This window comes from Semicossyphus pulcher, unplaced genomic scaffold (genome assembly GCF_022749685.1).
Source record: "Semicossyphus pulcher isolate SPU_LCO1_2020_fin unplaced genomic scaffold, fSemPul1.0.p SCAF_9, whole genome shotgun sequence".
NCBI lineage: Eukaryota > Metazoa > Chordata > Actinopteri > Labriformes > Labridae > Semicossyphus > Semicossyphus pulcher.
Genome location: NW_027211770.1, coordinates 14,038,324 through 14,056,550, shown reverse-complemented (window position 1 = coordinate 14,056,550; position 18,227 = coordinate 14,038,324). Strand labels below are relative to the sequence as shown.

Here is an 18,227-nt window from a genome sequence, read left to right as displayed (position 1 = left end):
GCTGCTCTGAGGTGCGGTTACCACTATGGAGTCAACCCTCAATCCACGAGTGTGAATCACATTCATAATTAGAGAACACAATCTGAACCACATGTAAACAATTAGAATAGCAGTAAATTTGTGTGTGTGTGTGTGTGTGTTTTGGACACAAAGCAGGAATGTTGCACTTTTCCAGACTTCAACTAAAACAGTATACAGAGAAAGTCCATGTGGTCCATGACTGGACCAGGTTGCGGTAGAAGAAGGGTTGGCAAGGTAATCCAGACTTTCCTCTCCCTTAAAAAGGATGTCCATGTCTTTCTGGGGGATCCTAAGGCGTTCCCAAGCCAGACTAGCTGTATTATCTCTCAGCATTTTCTGGATCTATCCAGAAAATGGAAGGCGACCAGAGGGCATTGAGGTCAAATGGCCAAACCACGTCAAAGTGGCTAAAATCCAAGCTCTCTTTTTATGTCTGAGCTCCTTACCCTATCTTTAAATGCAAGCCAAGCCACCCTGAGGACAGAGATATGGAAACTGATTTTGGCCTCCCGTAACCATGATATTAGTCTTCTGGTCACTACCAGTTCATAGCAAGCTGTCGTTATCCAGCAGAGAAAATTATTGGTTGGGAAACAAATTTGCACAGTAACAGACTCCTGCGTCAAGATGAATGTTATTGTCATAGCAGACACAATCTTATTTATATAAATGGTGAACATTCAGGTCCCAAATTGCACCTCTCCAGCACTCTGTTTGTAGAGTTTGTTCCCAGTAGTGGCAAAGCCAACAAGGAAAATCTTTGTAAAAGCAATGAATGATGGACTGTATTAAAAACATGTATATGTATGGAGGCACAATATTTGTTTTTGTCCACTTAAAGCCAGTAATTAAGCCTAAGATTGTTATAAAACCAGACTGCTTACTGGGAGGATGACCTTTAATTGCCTGTTGGGTAATGATTACAGGATTCGATGGGGTTTGATTCTGAATAAATGGACTCAAACATCATTTTAATATAAATGCAAATGTTGCAGTGAATGAGTAATATGCAGCTGTTTGATATCAAGTGGCACAATATCGGAATCATTTTCAGTAAAAAATGAGGCCTTTCTCCCACCTTTCTTTACCAAAGCTTAGTCAAACGATAAATATCCCCATAGTGGTAATGGCTGTGCTAGTCCCTGTTAACCGACAAGCATTTTTCTTTTTACAACGTTAGCCACCAAAGCATATGATGGCTTCATGTTGGCTTCGGTTGCTTCCTTTGAACTGTCATTAAACAAGCCACACCAGCTAGCAAGTTATTGTCAGCAACACCAAAAGCCATACCCATAAAAGCGCTTCATACTAAAAATACTTAGCACTGAACGTCAACAAATTCCTCAGCAGCTACGATTACGACTCGGTGGAAACAGTGGTAGAAGCCAAAAGAAATGTCTGATATCGAGTGTCTGACTGTTTGTGTGACTTGAAATGTTTCTCAAAGATAGCCTGAAAGACAAACATTACAAAGGGCAGAGAGAACTGATTTATGACTATGACTTGTCTAATTTCATAACAGGCATGGACTGTTCCTTAAGAAAAGCACATCATTTGAAATAACTTGACTCAAGGCAGAAAAATGAATTGTCATTTCCCAGCCATTATGGGTGTAATGAAATGTGTTTTCCTCCTAATTATAAACATTATAGCCAGTCAACAATAACACAGGGAAAAAACCAAAGTGAGGACTGGCCAACTTTGTCCCTCAGGGAACAATAGACAGCGTCTGATTAAGATGAATCTCCACGTTTTTTTAATTATTATTATCTTTCGATAACATCAGCCCCTCCCTGTACTTCAAAGAGCAGAAGACTCTAACACCCTGATGTTTTGTCTTACTGATGGATAGCTTGAGACATCCCAGCTCTTGAATAAGGAAACAACCTTTGTGCCAAGACATGTGGCTCTAATACGCTCTTTCTTACTTGTTATCCCTCTTTGTTTCTCGCTCTGTTTCTTGTCTTCTTCCGCAATTATCCCTAATTTCGTCTCACTTTTTCTCCCCACTTGTGTCTCTCTTCACATTTCTTTTCTAGTACCCTGCCATCCACCCTCCTTTTCTTTCTCTCGGTCCCTCAAATGTTTCCAAACCCTCTAATGCCTGTATGTTTTCATCACATTGTGACAAACCAGAGGATGCAATTATGCAAGAATGTGTGTGCATGCATTTTTGTGTTTGTGCATGGACACTTTTTGTGTCTTATATGTTTGTGGGCATGTCTATGTGTGAATGTACTAAAAAAACATACATACTTGTGTAAGTGCCAACCTCTCCCTGTAAATGGTTAGTGGTGTGAATGGTGCGGGGGAAGAGTAAAAGACGAGAGGAGGTGGAGAAGAGATGAAAAAATTTGCTGGCTCAGACGTTACTACTCCCTTGTTGTTGATATGAAACATATCAGCAGCTTCTGACTCAGGCGCGTTTAATATTACACACTGTGCTATCCATTTATCATAAATATTTACATGATATTTTAGTTGACTCATCAAAATTTACAGAGATTATCACATTTTTACGACATATTTAGTACAGGTGTACTGCTGCAAAACGTAAATTTCAACATCTACAGATGAAAAGCATAGCGCAATTTCATTGAACATGTTGTGGACACTATGTTCTTGTACAAGTTGGAATATTTGAGGGCACTTTATTGTGCTTTATGTACGTCAACATAAAAGAATAGAACAGCAAGTATATAAAGGGTGCATTTGGTAGCAAAAGGAAGGTGTTGTTAGACACATCCATCCATCCATCCATTATCTTCCGCTTATCCGGGGCCGGGTCGCAGTGGTAGCCTACTCAGTAAGGTGACCCAAGCGTCCCTCTCCCCAGCAACATTTTCCAGTTCCTCCTGGGGGATTCCGAGGCGTTACCAGGCCAGACGGGATTTTTAATCCCTCCAGTGAGTTCTGGGTCTGCCCCGGGGTCTCCTCCCAGTTGGACATGCCCGGAAAACCTCCAAAGGGAGGCGCCCGATGCCCGAACCATCTCAACTGGCTCCTTTCAACGCAAAGGAGAAGCGGCTCTACTCCGAGCTCCCCCTGGATCTCCGAGCTCCTGACCCTATCTCTAAGGCTGAGCCCAGACACCCTCCGAAGGAAACTCATTTGGGCCGCTTGTATCCGCGATCTCATTCTTTCGGTCACTACCCAAAGCACGTGACCATAGGGGAGGGTTTGAACGTAGATCGACTGGTAAACAGAAAGCTTTGCCTTCAGGCTCAGCTCCCTCTTCACCACCACGGTCCGGTACAACGCCTGCATTACTGCTGATGCAGCACCGATCCGCCTGTCAATCTCACGATCCATTTTCCACTCACTCGTGAACAAGACCCCGAGATACTTGAATGTTATTAGACACAGTTTCAGTGATTTTAAATAATTTCCCTCAAAACCAATTCTCTTACTATAAATGAATGATGACATTGTATTTGTTCTGACTGCTATTCTTCCACTGATTTTTTTTTACGGTTACTAAATAGTGTTAAAAAGTTTAATCACATTTTCAAATACCAAGAGGCAAGATATAAAGGAATGCAGTACTCTGTTAAATGTTGTTTGACAATATGACAAGCAACTGATAAGACTCTATAAACAAGTGTGTGCGTTTGTGTGTGTGTGTCTGCATGTGTGTGTGTGTGTATGGGTGGCTGTAAGATAGGGAGTAGAAGTGCATGTTCTATAAACACCAGCACAGCTCGGTTCTGACCCTCTCCGAAGCATGTTTGCTTATCAGTGCTGCACCAACCCTCTGCTGTTACAGTTAAAGCTGCCTGTAGGTGTATGCTGGGACTTTACAGGAGAGACTTGGTCAATACTTTGGCGCAAGTAACAACTGGAAAAATACAAATCTTCAGAGATCAGTGATGTTCGGGAGATGATGGGACTGTTGGAGCTTTGTGTGTTTGCAGCTGTGTTCAGCTACATCTCAGCCTCTACAGAAGTCTGCACCAATTCCCTCCTGCCTGGAGCGAAAGGTAACGCATGCACAAGAATCTGTGTGTGAGTGTGATTTAACCTGACTGTACGGTACTTAACATTTGTTCAAATTAATCAGGCAAATATGAAAGTATGCTTACTTATACCTATACATATCTTCTCCTTGGTTTCTCACTGGTCTTCTAATCTACACTAGTGCTCGTTCACACTGTGAAGATAAGGCATATTAAGTTTATGACCTCATAGTTAACGCAAAGTTTTAACTGAATGTACAATAGAAATCTAGATAGCTGCATATGCGTCAAATAAAGAAGTCCAAGTGGAAAGTTCTGAGGAAACACCCCTAATAGGCTTCAGGGTTTACAGAGCTGCTGATAAAAGTACCAAGCATGTAATGTCCTGTTGTTTATTAGCCTGCAGTCTGCTACCCCATAGTATGTCTCCCTGTGTGTGTTTCTCATTTTATGACATCCAGTAGCTCGCTCCCCTGCTGAGCAGACAGACAGACCTAATAAAAAACACAATGAGGTTAAGCGCCACTTTTTTAACTCCATACTGAAAAGCATGGCTGTTAGCTCTGAGTAAAACAGTTAGAGCAATACTTTTTGGTATACTTTAGCTTCAAAAGCATTGACTAATATCTTTTAACAAAAGTAACTGAACAATAACATCAAGTAGTAGCATGGATACAGTAAAGAGGCAGCAGTAACAGTAACAAGCACATAGAGTCAAAAGGAAATGAGTGGACCTTTGGTCCCCTTTCCACTGAATTTTCTATTCTAGTAAAAAAGTCCCGTAGTTAGATTGTGTATTTAGACAGCTGCCCTTAAACTGAACTGATTATTTGTACAAGACACATCTGAGATACAACTCACCACAGTGTCAGTCTCTGAGTGTGTGTTTTCACATGTCTGCGTGTGTGTGAGTGGGTGTTGGACGTGCATTTCTCTACGTTTCTCAGCCTTAAAGGAAACCCATTGTTCTTATTTATAGTTTCCCAACAAACATACTTTGCATTTACTGGAACTTTGACACATCGTTTTTAAAAAAAAAACAGATGTACCGTCCTTTTTATTTTTTATTAGGACGTAAGAATGTGGGACTGATCAAGACACTGTTCAGTTTCTACACTAACTTATGTCACATCATGTGATCGCCTTAATTTGAAAAGTGAGGCCTGTTGGTAATGTTACTGTACATTGGTTTCAGTCCAGATAAGGAAATACTGTTACACAGGCACAAACATGTGAACTGCTATGATTTAGGTTACTTAAAAATGTCTCCCCAGTCTGAAAAATTGAATAATCACTTTTCCTAAGTACTCCTCCAGGCTAAATGAGGGGGCTTGTTACAATCCTTCATTTCAAAGCCCAGTACTTAAAAAGATATAAAGTGCAGTTGGCATCAAAAACTAGGGTAAAATTACAGCTCTTATAGACACTCTGAAGCCTCTCAAGATTTCTTGCCAAGAGCTCTACAGCAATGGACCCACCAGGGATATTTCTCCTGCACCTCATTGGTGCTTTCAACTCTGAATACTATGTTTTGACACTAATACCTAAAAGGATTTGGTTAAAGTTTAGTCTAGTTTGAAAATAATATCAGTTTGGAGTGGATGGACATATATCATCATGGAAAATGAAGAACAAAAATAAAGTTTTAAAACAAACTAGATTTAAACTTCACTACTACTTGGCAGTATCAAGAACGGAATCTGCGCTACATGATACACAAACCACGAACTGTTTAAATAATGGACATAGCCACCTTGACATGACCCAATCGTCGAGTTCAGCATGTCGTTTTTCTGGAGCCAGTAGCTGGACAAGAGGGTGGCACTGCGAGCGGTTCGCAAATGCCAACTTATCAAAGCTATACAGTTTGTGTTTGTGGCTAATTCATTAGCTGGTTAATTAGCAAGTCAACCATCCCGTTTCCCACAGAATGAGATTCTATTTGTGGTAGCTGGGCGGTGTTGTTAAGTTGCTAAGAGGACTCAAGGAAGATAGCAGACTGGCCGCTTGCTCTGCCATACCTCAGTAGGGAGAGTTAGTGCATAGAAACGACATGAACCAGGTAACTTACAACAGCAGGGCATCTCATTACTACAGCCTGCTGTGTTTGTGACAGGACACACAGCAGTCCTGACTCCAATGCACAGGCCTCCACAAATATATCAGTCTGTGACACTAAACAAGCTAACAAGCCAGATAAGGTAGATAAGGAAGTGTGCACATATCAATTAGATAATACAAAAATTCCACTCACTGAAACAAGGAAGCACAGACTTCTTGAGTGGCTATTAGTACAATAAACCGCACAACAGGCCGTATATTTTGTCCCAATTTCTGCAGTGTAGTAACTAAATTGATGCTTGGTTTTCTCATTATCAATGTCAGCAATTGGTAATATTCTAATGGATCTAACTTTGGAATTCAACACATTTTCTTAACATGCCTTTTTTATTGTCCTTCTATTGTAATCCAGGAGACCAAGGTGAGATTGGAGAGGAGGGGGATCAGGGGAAACTGGGGAAGAATGGACCACCAGGACTTCCAGGTATCCAACATCCATCTTTTATATTCTCTATATGGTCGGGGTAAAAGAAGGTTTCCTGACTCTTTTGAATGGGGACAAAAACAACATATTAACTGATTTAGCATTGCACTTCATTGTATTCCACACATTCTTATTCGTTGTGAAAATCTGGCACCAAAAACACATTTGGTTTGTTATCTCTCTGTGGTTGAACATGATGTATCTGGGAAATATTAGCATAATCACAGTGACTCCAGGTTCTGTTTAAGTGGCACCCACACAGGCGGGATGACTTTGTGAGTCAGAGCAGAATCAAACATGACTGGGAAAAAGCTCAACAACAAGAAGAAAGAAGGAAACAGAAGTTTGCAGCCCACAATCAGTGACGAAGACCAGTTCAATCAGGAGAGAAAAGCAAATAAAGATTATTTATTATAACAGATGACATGGTATTGTGACTTGACAGAAGGTCTTTGGCGCTTGGGCTATATGGGGAGATGATGGAAGGATGTCTAATCTGAGCTGCAGCAGGATAAATCCCCCATGGAGTCCAGACACTGGTGGTGGTGGCTGATGACCATGTCAAGACCAGATGGATGATGACTTAAAGGCTGATGATTCTGCGGAGACAGGGCGGTGATGGGGAGGTGGAGGGCGGCACATATCAACAGCATAAAAGAACTTGAGGCAGAGAAAGAGTCATATTTAAAAAGAGAGCAGGAAGATGATAGGCTAACAATGAGGGTGAGACACCATACTAGTGGATAGATGAGATCAGCTGATGAGACAGCTGATTTCCCAATGACAGGCCCAGACAATGACAGCGGGAATAAGAGTGAGCATGCGAGAGAGGGATGAATGAGAAATAGTCTATGACCGAGAATGCAATTATAGTCTTCCTGACTGAACTTACGCTAGAGCTTCATTTGTAGTGGGCTGTTTATTGGTTAGTGTTGATTGCACTTCTACGAAAAATTCAAAACACATAACTAATGTTGGAAAGAAATCGTTTTAATTAAAAAGTGATGAAAAAGTCCCTCTAAATTGTGTTTTTTTTTCTTTTAAGGGTTGTCTAGATCAGGGGTTCCCAACCCCCGGTCCGCGGACCGGTACCGGGCCTTAGGTTGTTCAGCACAGGGCCGCAAACCCAATAGGTGTCTGTGACATTCCAAAACATTCGCGGAATCAGAACCATCCAATGGGCTGTGTGAAGTGTGCAACCACACAGGGCCTCACACCTCTAAAGACGCTTCAAAAGTCGCCCAATTCAGCTGGAAAAACGGCGGACCTGGCAACCCTGGCTTCGCATTCCATGAAACTTTGACCAAGAAGCCTGATGCCCCTCTAAAGCTCTGTGTTTATCAGTGAAATATATGAACTACACAGCATATGACAGCCTGTGGAGACGAAGTTTATATTTTAACTGTGCGCAGAAATACGGACGGATCGCAACGTTATTGATTCAGGTATGAGCATCAAAACACACACAGGTCTGCATCATATCTGCTCCTCTCCTAACGTCTGTCTCCTTCCCGCACGGCATGATAACTCTGATAAACTCCGGCTCATCATGGAAATACGGGACCGATCACAAGGCTATTAAGTCAGGGGCAGACCCTGAGAAACACACAGATCAGTCTCTGCGCTGCATGATTATAAACTGCACACTGCTGGATCACATTATAAATTCAGATAAACTGCTAGGATCACACTATGGATCATATGGATCGCGCCGTCCCTCGCGTTGGCTTGTCCCGTATTAAAAAAAAAAACGTAGATGTAATCTCCTCCCTGAATAAACACAGATACGATCAGTCTGTATTTCCGTGCGTGTGACCGAGATTTATGCGCATGCGTGTCGACCCCCCCCGGTCTGTCAAAAATATTATTGCTACTGTCTGGTCCGTGTAGTCAGAAAGGTTGGGAACCCCTGGTTTAGATAACAAGTTGAATGTTGGTTTCAGTGTATAAAGTGGACCCTTTACTCAGCACTCTTATTCAAGTATCCCAAAAATCCATTCATTACACCTGTCTTTATGCAAGTGTACATGTAAAACTGTCTTCTGTATAAATAATACCTGTTGATGCAAAGATCGTATCAACAAAGTCCACTTTGCCTTGACATTAGGGCTGGGTAAAAAAAAAAAAGATTTTTCCGATTCAAATATATTCTCATTGTAATGACCCAATATCGATTAATAAATCCAGAGATCGATCTTTAAAAATATTTTTAAAAACGTGTCTGATCACTCACGTTTCTGAGCGCTCCTGAACGCACCACGACTCAGCACATCCCCTGAAACACGGCAGTGAGGAAGACTTGCCCGGACTTGTTTACTGCACCTACTACGGAAACATCAGTGATCGCAGACGGACTCTTTTTATCGTGTGTGTGTGTGTCCGTTAGTTTTGTACTGACATTTATGCTACGTGTCGGCTTTGGCTGCGAATGCCTTTCCCCATAACTCTTGGTCTCGTGTGGTTTTGTTCTTCGCGATATGAAATCTCGTGGCCAAATCTCGCGCAAGTTGAAGCCTGGTTCGTTTAATCAAAACCATGAGCCAGATGTTCAGACTAAAAATCTGAAACTGGAAAAAGAGTTCATAAGCTGTCTTATTCATAATATTGTGTTGACTGCTGTGTGTTTGTCATGTTAAATAAAAAGTACATGATGTAACTTCTTCAATTCGTTTTGTAAACATTAAACATTTTGATAATGCACCAGGTTAGAGGTGCACTGATATTGTAACTGAAATACCCCTAACAAAAATCGATATTGAATCAGATCAGAAATCGAATCGAATTTAGACCTTGTGAATCGGAATCGAATTGAGAAATCCTTATCGATACACAGCCCTACTTGACATCACAGAGCACAGAATAGCCCCAGTCAGGCCACTTTCCTGTTTGAAATATATGTATCAAATCCAGTCATGTTTTAAGACATATAAAATGCTCTGCTTGAAATAATAAATTGTGTCTGATATGTTTTTTCTTCAAAATACGTTTAAGTACCTTGTAAAAATCCTCCCAAGGCATCTCCTCCTCCTCCCTAATTAAAAATTGCCGCAAATTTCCAACCGCCCCCTCCGTGGCGCGCCTGAAGCTCACCGTTTCTCCTTTCATAAAATTAATGAAAAACAAAACACTCCTCTGCAATCGTTCAGTGGCAACTTGTTGAAACTTAGTTAGCTTGAAATTTAGTCAGTATTGAGTTTAAAAATGACGATGACGGTTACAGCTGGCACGCGCGTCGCCATAGGTTGCACATAATGATCATGCTAATCAGAAAACATGTTGTTCAGCCTGTCCTTGGTAAACGGCAGTTTAAAAGCAGACAGGCCCAGCCATGGAGATGACTGCTGATGTTGTCCCTGATATGTCTTGTAGCACATGGAGATGTTTACATGGTTAAACACTTGATTTTCACTGGAGGGGGGCTTTAATAAATATAAGGAAACCCTCTTAAAAATAAGTTTTACTGAAAATATTCTGCTGTTATGCGTTTATTAGCATGCTAGCAACAAGTTTATCGTGGCTAAAGACAATTCAAAGTAGGAAAAAAAGGCACACAAGCATAAAATTCTGACTATCCCCATCTGTAACCCAAAAATATAACTACTCTCTGTACTGTGACCTTTCAGACTGCCTGCGTGACTTTGCCCTGGCAGTGGCTTTTGCTTTTTCCTGCTTAAAGCTAGTTTCCGACTTTGCTCCGTGTAAGACAGACGGGCAGAAATACAGGCAGTCAGACAGATAGCTCAGCACTGCTGTGTCTCTGTAGAGGAAGCAGACGTGGTAATAGCTGCTGAGGAGTGTAGTGGCGTCCCGCTTCGCCATATGTGCTCCAACTGGGCTGGTTGACTGTCGGGCCAACCAACCATCCATATCATACACAAAGATGTCTGCACACGCACACACAAGCTGTATAAATGCACTGGACCCTGGCTGCCCTCTTACTTTCCGCAAATGTTTGTTTTATTCAACAACCTCACACAGAGGTCGTCACACACACACACACACACACACGCGCCCGCACACACACACACACTTCTCTCATCAGACTGTGTAAAAGACAAATGCCAGGACTGCTTGAGTCCGTTCCAACACAGTACAGAAAAGGAAGTACATATATATATACCTGACCCTTTTTCAACTCTTCAACTTTGCAGATATTTTTCGGCAGTATAGCGAACCCAGTCATTATGGTTTCTCTGTGTGTATGCTTACTGTAGGAATGAACGCAGGTTCCTATGATGACTCTGTAAGTATGTCAACAGCTCAACGGATGACGCATGTATTCCCTGTCTTAATTTAAGCCTTTTTACAGGAAACACTTGGTTAATTTTGGAACATTAAAAGGGAATACATGACTGTGAATTCTCCGGAGGGCAACAAACTGTTGCTCCAAGCGTATTGACGTCAACAAACAGTTTTTTAACAGTGTTGGAGTTCCATATTTGTTAATTTGGCTTTTCGCTCAACTCTAGAGTTACACATAGAAGAATTAGTGGTCAGTAATATCGTTAATTTTTGCAAAGAAACTGTTGGAATGAATCAAACGTGCAACAAATGGAAAATCTGACTTTTTTGAGGCGACACAGCTCTCTTTCCTCTTTCCACTGAGCTTTTAAGGCCAGCTCCAGTCGTGTTTTAAGGCGTATAAAATGCTCTGCTTGAAAAATTACTTAATTAAATACTGTGCGTTTTATTACCTTGTAAAAATCCTCCCAAAGCATCTCCGCCTTCTCCCGCATTAAAAATTCCTGAATCTGCATAGTCCCCGCCCACTATGCAATATTCCAACCGGCAAACAAAACATGTCTCTGCCATCGATTAGTGGCAACTTGTTGAAATTAAAATTTAGTAATTAGCAGTAGTAACGTTAACGTTAATAGTCAGTAGTGAGTTTGCAAAAATGACGATGACGGTTACAGCTGGCTCGCTCATCGCCAAGGTGGTTGCCATAGGTTACACATAATGATATGCATAGCGTCACCCCGTCCATTAACAGTTGGCTCCTTAGGTTTGTGACGTCTCAAACCTGCCAATCTGACAACGTGTTGTTCAGCCTGTCCTTGGTACACTGCAGTTTAAAAGCAGACAGGCCCAGCCGTGGAGATGACTCATGTTGTCCCTGATATGTCTTGTAGCACATGAAGAACACCACATGGAGATGTTAACAAGGTTAAACACTTGACTTTCACTGGATGGGGTCTTTAAAAGCAGGGATACCTGTGTTCATATATGTTTCTTATGTATGAGCAAACAAGGTGTCATGAGTGATCTAATCTAAGGTCTGCTGAGCATTTTAATCTCTTTATTTTTGTTATATTAAGTCTTGAAAACTGTAGTCAGTTGAAGCCAGTATGAGCCTTTTGAAAAAGCAGGTTTAAAGTGGGTCTTACTGTAGGCTGTGTGATTAGCATGAAAATGTGGCCTTCGCCTCCTTTATCCTCCGGCAGCTGGAGAATCCAGACGTTAAACCAGTTGGAGGGGTTGGCCATTAAAAAGAGCGACTGCAGTGATAGGAAGGACTGTTATCTTGACGTCTGGATAGACAGTTTAACTGGCGAGCATAAGTGCTGCAAAAACAAGATTAATCTACTTTTATGGACACAGAAGGAGCAACAAGAGACCAGCAGATTACATTTCCTCACAGCGCTCAAAGAAATCATCTTTGTAATTGCTGATTACAATCAGCTCTGAGGTCAGTATTGTCAAATATTTACTTTAACATAACTCTTCTCAGGAATTCATGCTGAAAATTACGCAAAAATTGCATGCAGACTGAAGTGAAGCGGCGTAATTTCCCATAAGCCGGAGCTGCGCAGAGTCCAGACCTCACACAATCCATAAGACCTCACACCTTTCGCCAACACTTCTCACAAATCATCAAGTTGAGAATTCACAAGTGGGAAATAGTAGTGAATGGCTGGCTGTGTGTGTGTGTGTGGCAAATCCCTCTAATAGCAATAGGCCTCTCCAGTGCGTCACTTAGTATTTCAAACGCCATCAATTTCCAGTTGAATAGTTTCCTGAGGAAATACTCATTCAAGAACTGGCCGAGAGCCGCAGTCTGCTCTGTAGTTTTCCCATACTCTCACTCACACACAATCTCTCTCTCTCTCCGACTGATACTCTCTGCTCTGCTACGCTTTTGCTTCAAAGTTCAAAATCATGTACCTTCTCAGTCTCTCTTCCGATGTTTGACTATTGCGGCCTTTATAGTGCTGCGGAGTGACAGGGGACAGTAATCAGTGCAGCAACTGATGCTTATAAATAACAGAAATGCACTCAAATCCTGTTTTATGTACAAGAACATTTGTGGTTTCACACTTTTTAAGGGAATCAAATAAACTAAAAGCTTTAAAATGAAATAACTACTAAATGCACTCTTGTTATTGCGTTTACCAGTGGACTTCCATTTACTGCACAGTGCACACTGTCCCACTGTCTTACTCTCAACAGCCTCTCAACACAAACTACTTTATTTCGTGCCTGAATAAAAAAAATGTTCCTCTAATTTATCCACTGGCATAATAAAAATAACAATAACAGCATCGATTCGATTCAGGAACCAAACTATGCAGTGATGGTTGGAAAACAACCTCAGGGCTCGCAGAGAGGATCTCTTCAAGACGAGACAGGAGCGTGCAATTATATTGATTAGGCTTGAAAAGAACAAAATATTCAGAAATCAAAAGAAGAATGATGGGCGCCATGAAAGGCGGCTATAATAGCATGAATGACAGGATACATGCTTGATTTTACAGTGATTTGTACCATATTTACCTCAAATCAAATTTGAGGTTCTGGAAGGGGAGTTGCGGACTGTTCCTCTGTTTATAAAGTACACTGTGTTGGATCGGGAAGTCATAATCTTCTTCATTGTTTCTGAAATACCTTCTGCTCTCTCAGTGGACTCATCCTCCCATCCTCTGTCTCGCTTTCTCTTCTTTCCAAGGAGTGCCAGGAGAAACTGGGCTTAAAGGAGAGGTGGGCCACACAGGAAAGATGGGGCCTATTGGAGACAAAGGTAACACAAAGGAACATCATTTAAATATAAATGTTTATATGTACTTTAGAACATTTATCCTGCCTGTGTCCTTCCTTTATAGTCTTCTCTATTGTTCTGTAATGTCACTCTTTATCCATTTAACTCAATGCTAGTGTCAACATAGGCGTTAGCATTGCCAATTCCAATACAGTATTTAAAGAAATGAGTGCATCAAATGGAAAGTTTCCAATCTTTTGTGTGTGCTGCTGTTCCTGAGCCATGAAAGTGTTTCACTTGTCAATACGAGGTAACAAAAATAGCATCTAAAAAGTAGCTGATGTAAAGCTTAGTGTCTTTATAATTGCTTATAAAGAAGAAATATAGCTTCCTGAGCTCCTCTTAAGCTCGTACAGCTGCACCTTAACCACAGACTCAAAACATTTGAATAAGTAGGACATTTCTGCACAATGCGGCCTTCTTAATTAGTCCCCAGGCTAATATAAAGGGAGGAACTGCTCTACGCCAAATTCTGTTTCTTTTTTTACATGTTCATATTTTTGCCATTTCGTTTATGCTTTTAGTTATCACATCCAAAGATAGATGGAAACATAATCTAACACGATGATGTCATGCAGTTGCTTTATTTTTGTTTTTATGAGCAGTTCTGTTACCCCTGCATTCTCAGTATTCATTATGTTTAATACACTTACAGGAAAGTGGCTGAGCATCAGCCATCTCAGGCAACCGAGTGAGGTCACAGCTTTGGATTTTCCTCGATCCCGAGGGCCTGCAGCTCATAAAACACCTGGAAAAAAACAGGCAGCTTTAGAGCAGGATCACAAACAACTACAGCTAATTTACCTTTCTACGACACATAAGCATGCACCTTTTCTATGTGCTGTTAATATATGTACATATTGCCTATTATTAGAGATTTTTCAAGAGCTTGTATTAGTCTTGAAACTAAGTGTAATTAGTGAATGCATACGAGTGCATACAAACTGACTGCTGCAGGGCTGTTTGAGGTGAATTGTACAGTAAGCCTCAAGAGTTGTAAAAACAACATAGCAAAGAGTAAAAGCAATATACAGTATACAACAATCAAGGTGCAGAAAAATAAAGTTAAAATGTGTATATATAAAAAAGGAAAAAAACTGTTACAACAGTGATGATGACCAGTTTTAGTCATTCATGAGATTTTCTCACATTTTCTGTTAGGGTATAACTGTAAGTGTAACCACGTGAATCACAACAAACAGTAGGAGTCAGAGTGGACAGGTACAATAAGTCACTGTTGTCTCTTCCTCATACATAACCAGCCTGTTGTGATGTTTGTATTGCAGCCCACTTCCCCAAAAGTTGCAACTGTCAGTTCATCTCCTCAGTAAAGAATTAGTAGAATTGAATATGGTCTGGATTACACTCAGACACAAGAATTACAATTAACCTACATGTCTGTATTCCAAAAAACATTTATGTCGCGTTGGGGTTTAAATGGACCAATTAAATCAGGGTTACCGTAAGTTTTAATTGGACCTGAGAAAATCTGTACCTGTATGCGACCACGTTTAAAATATAGTATGTGTGATGCAGCCATCTGGTGGTTATTCTTTGCAACTACAACACAATATCACAAAAAGGCGCAACCAAGATTGACAGTTTCTACATATCAGTGATCATACTGTGTTGTTTAATTACATTTTATGCCATTACAAAGACGACAAATGGATCAGGATCTCAGCTGTCATATTTGTAATAACTGGGATTTCTGCTGCTCTGTAGGTGACAAAGGTGACGCAGGTTTGGACGGGCCCGATGGTTTAAAAGGGAAACCAGGTGAGTAAGTCTAAAACATGCTGACATTGCTTTTTAAAGCCCTGTATGGGGCAACAACAACCATTCTGCTCCTCTCAGCTCAACGTGATTATTTTACAGCAGTTTGACATTTACAAATAAACAGCCTTTGCAGAGAGCGTGTCAGTATTCAACAAAAGTGAGTCTTATAAGTGGGTTTGGGCTGGTAAATATAGAAATGAGCAAGTGTATTTGTGTCAGTTCCTGCAATAAAGAAAACAAACATATGTGGCCAGTGCCTGTAAAATTAATGTACAGCTGTCAGAGAATATTAGGACAGTGATGTTTGTACTTGTATTGGCCATATATCCAGCGCACAGGGGTTCAATTCAAATGAGGTGTGAGAAGTGAATCTGTGCTATTAAATCCTATACATGCTCTTCAAATGTGCTGGCCCTTGTTGAATCCACCAGGAACAACGTGTGACTGTGGCAGGTACAGGAAGGTAGTTGGACAGCTTGATGTCAACGTAGGCAAGCTGAGGAATGCTGTCAAGTTTGTGAAGAATGGTGAGTACAACAGTATAACATACAAGTGGCAAGGAGTGAGCTGAATATCTTTCCTCTACGTGTGAAAACATTAACATGCAACTTCACCCCTTACAATATTTGGCCAGCTAAAGGGTTCAAGGCAGATAGCTTTGTCACTTTATGCAAATCTAACATGTAACCAATATTCCTACTGACCTTTGACCCCTGACCCTGTCCTCCCACAGTCATCCTGGGGCTGAGAGAAACAGAGGAGAGATACTACCTGCTGGTGAAGGAGCCTAAAAGGTTCAGAGAGGCTTCAATGAACTGCATGCTGAGAGGAGGAACTCTGGCCATGCCTAAAACCAGCAACACCAATCGCCTCATGGCAGACTACGTCAGTCAGGCAGGACTGACAAGAGTTTATATAGGAGTGCAGTCTCAAAGCAAGGACACAGTAAGTGGTACAATTAGAACATATTGGGGCCAAATTCTTCTTGTTTGCTGTTTTTAATAACCTACAAATAAATTCTAATTTTTTTGTCATCAGAATGGAACGAGCAGTTATGTTTATGCAGACTCCAGCCCTCTGCAGGGCTTTGCAGCTTGGAGCCAAGAGGTGGAGCTAAATTCCCAAGTATCTCAAACCACAAACTCAAGCTGCGTGGAGCTGCTCAGCACTGGAACGTGGGCTCATGTGGAGTGTGAAGCCACCATGTTTTTCATCTGTGAGTTCCCAAAGAGTAGCAGAAGAGGAGGAGGAGGAGGAGGAAGAGGGTCATCTGCCTCTGCATCATCATGAGTCAAAGTTGCATTTACACTTCACGCAAAAAAATATATGTATGCATTTATATTTTCTTGTTTATGTTGCATTGCCAAATTATGTAATAAAAAAAAACAACAGCGTAATAAGATATTGATGCTTTGTCACTTGTTTTCGAAAATGTTTGCCAACCTGCAGACCTATTTGTAGAGTTGAAAACTGGATAAACATGTCTGTTTGGCTAAAAAAATGTAGAAGTTGAAAGGAATTTTTAAGCGGTGAGATATTGTGTGTAGATAGCTGTACTATACAGCCTGAAATTGTGTGATCTTCAGTACTGCCTAAACAGGCAGTGAAACTAAATGTTGGAAGGTTGACATCAGCTGACAAGGCTAAATAAGCTTTCAAGTAGAGGCGCCAGGGAATTGACACAGCAGCCGATAACAAATGACTACAGAAAAAAGAGTCTCAACTTTCCCAGGTATATAATTGAAATAAATGTTACTAAATGTCCATTGCTAGCACACAATATTCTGTACATTACACTTATAGTACATATTTTATATATAGTTTTATGTTTATATTGTATGTTATTCAGTATTTCCATGTTCATTTTTCTGCACCAAAACACCTGAACAAATTCCCTGTACATGTAAACCTACCTAACAATAAACCTGATTCTGATTCTCTAAACACTATACTACATATTATACTATATTATAAAACAAAACAATGCATACAAAAAGTAGCAACAATTCAAGTCACCACAACAAGCATCTGTGGATTACCAAAAACCCTCCACCTGTGAGCACTGGCTACAGTTGCATACTTTATGGTACAGCAGATTCATCACACATCACCATGTAAACAGCACTACTCAACTCTGCTAGATAGCATCTGCCGGATAAGTTTGGCTAAAGTTAGCCGAGGCCTTCTTGTTGTTGATATGACTGCATTAGCTTACCTGCAACAAAGCTATCTTACTTAATACAGCTTGTTCAGACAGTCCGCTTCGTCACCGTCCCAATCGTCCTGCTTATCCTCCATCTGGGGCAACACAATGTGTCTTCAAGGTTAGTGAAACCGGTGGACTTCTACCTTGTGTTGGTTGGATAAAGAAATAGTGTCCGCTTCAGCACCTGCAAAAATAAAGTAAACATGCGAAACGTAGGTTAGCTTAGCTTGCCTTAACTTTAAGCTAGCAGCAATCACTCTTAAACAGCTATTTCTTTAGTTGTCAGTTCAATGAAATCTATATATATATACAGTTTGGGATAGACATTATAATATTTTGGGTACTAAAAATATACACCAAAGAATATGATAATCAAGGGGGTGGATTAGGATAATAAATTGGCCATAATTATTGACACCCACCTCTCCCATAGGGGAATCGTTTTATGGGGGTGAGCTGGGGGAGGGTGGGACTTTTATAAAAAAGAAAAATACCACAGAAGAAGAAATTAAAGAGGAAAGACTGTGAACTTCAACACTTATATTCTATTACCAGCAGGGGCAATTCTTGGCCTTATGAAAAGATATCACATATGGCCCAACCACCACAGCCCAAGTCGACCCTGCACAACTGCTATAACCATAGCTCCATAACCCAAATGACCCATTCAAAGCTTTAAATAAC

General features: G+C 40.9%; 1 protein-coding gene across 1 annotated transcript; it reads left to right on the top strand.

Moving 5' to 3' along the window:
• Nucleotides 1-3,773: 3,773 nt before the first annotated feature.
• Nucleotides 3,774-17,063, top strand: colec10 (collectin sub-family member 10 (C-type lectin)). Its single transcript, XM_069656646.1, has 7 exons — nucleotides 3,774-4,001; nucleotides 6,451-6,522; nucleotides 13,469-13,540; nucleotides 15,284-15,337; nucleotides 15,769-15,864; nucleotides 16,071-16,282; nucleotides 16,376-17,063. Exons 1-7 carry the CDS (start codon nucleotides 3,902-3,904, stop codon nucleotides 16,625-16,627), a joined length of 858 nt encoding a protein of 285 aa, XP_069512747.1. The 5' UTR covers nucleotides 3,774-3,901; the 3' UTR covers nucleotides 16,628-17,063.
• The last annotated feature ends 1,164 nt before the right edge of the window (nucleotides 17,064-18,227 follow it).

What these genes read in the sequence shown, in the direction of transcription:
- colec10 (XM_069656646.1), top strand. Translation starts at nt 3,902, where the DNA reads ATGATGGGACTGTTGGAGCTTTGTGTGTTTGCAGCTGTGTTCAGCTAC. An exon ending in TGGACCACCAGGACTTCCAG is followed by an intron (nt 6,523 to 13,468) that starts GTATCCAACATC and finishes CTTCTTTCCAAG; the next exon opens with GAGTGCCAGGAGAAACTGGG. An exon ending in AGTCTCAAAGCAAGGACACA is followed by an intron (nt 16,283 to 16,375) that starts GTAAGTGGTACA and finishes TTTTGTCATCAG; the next exon opens with AATGGAACGAGCAGTTATGT.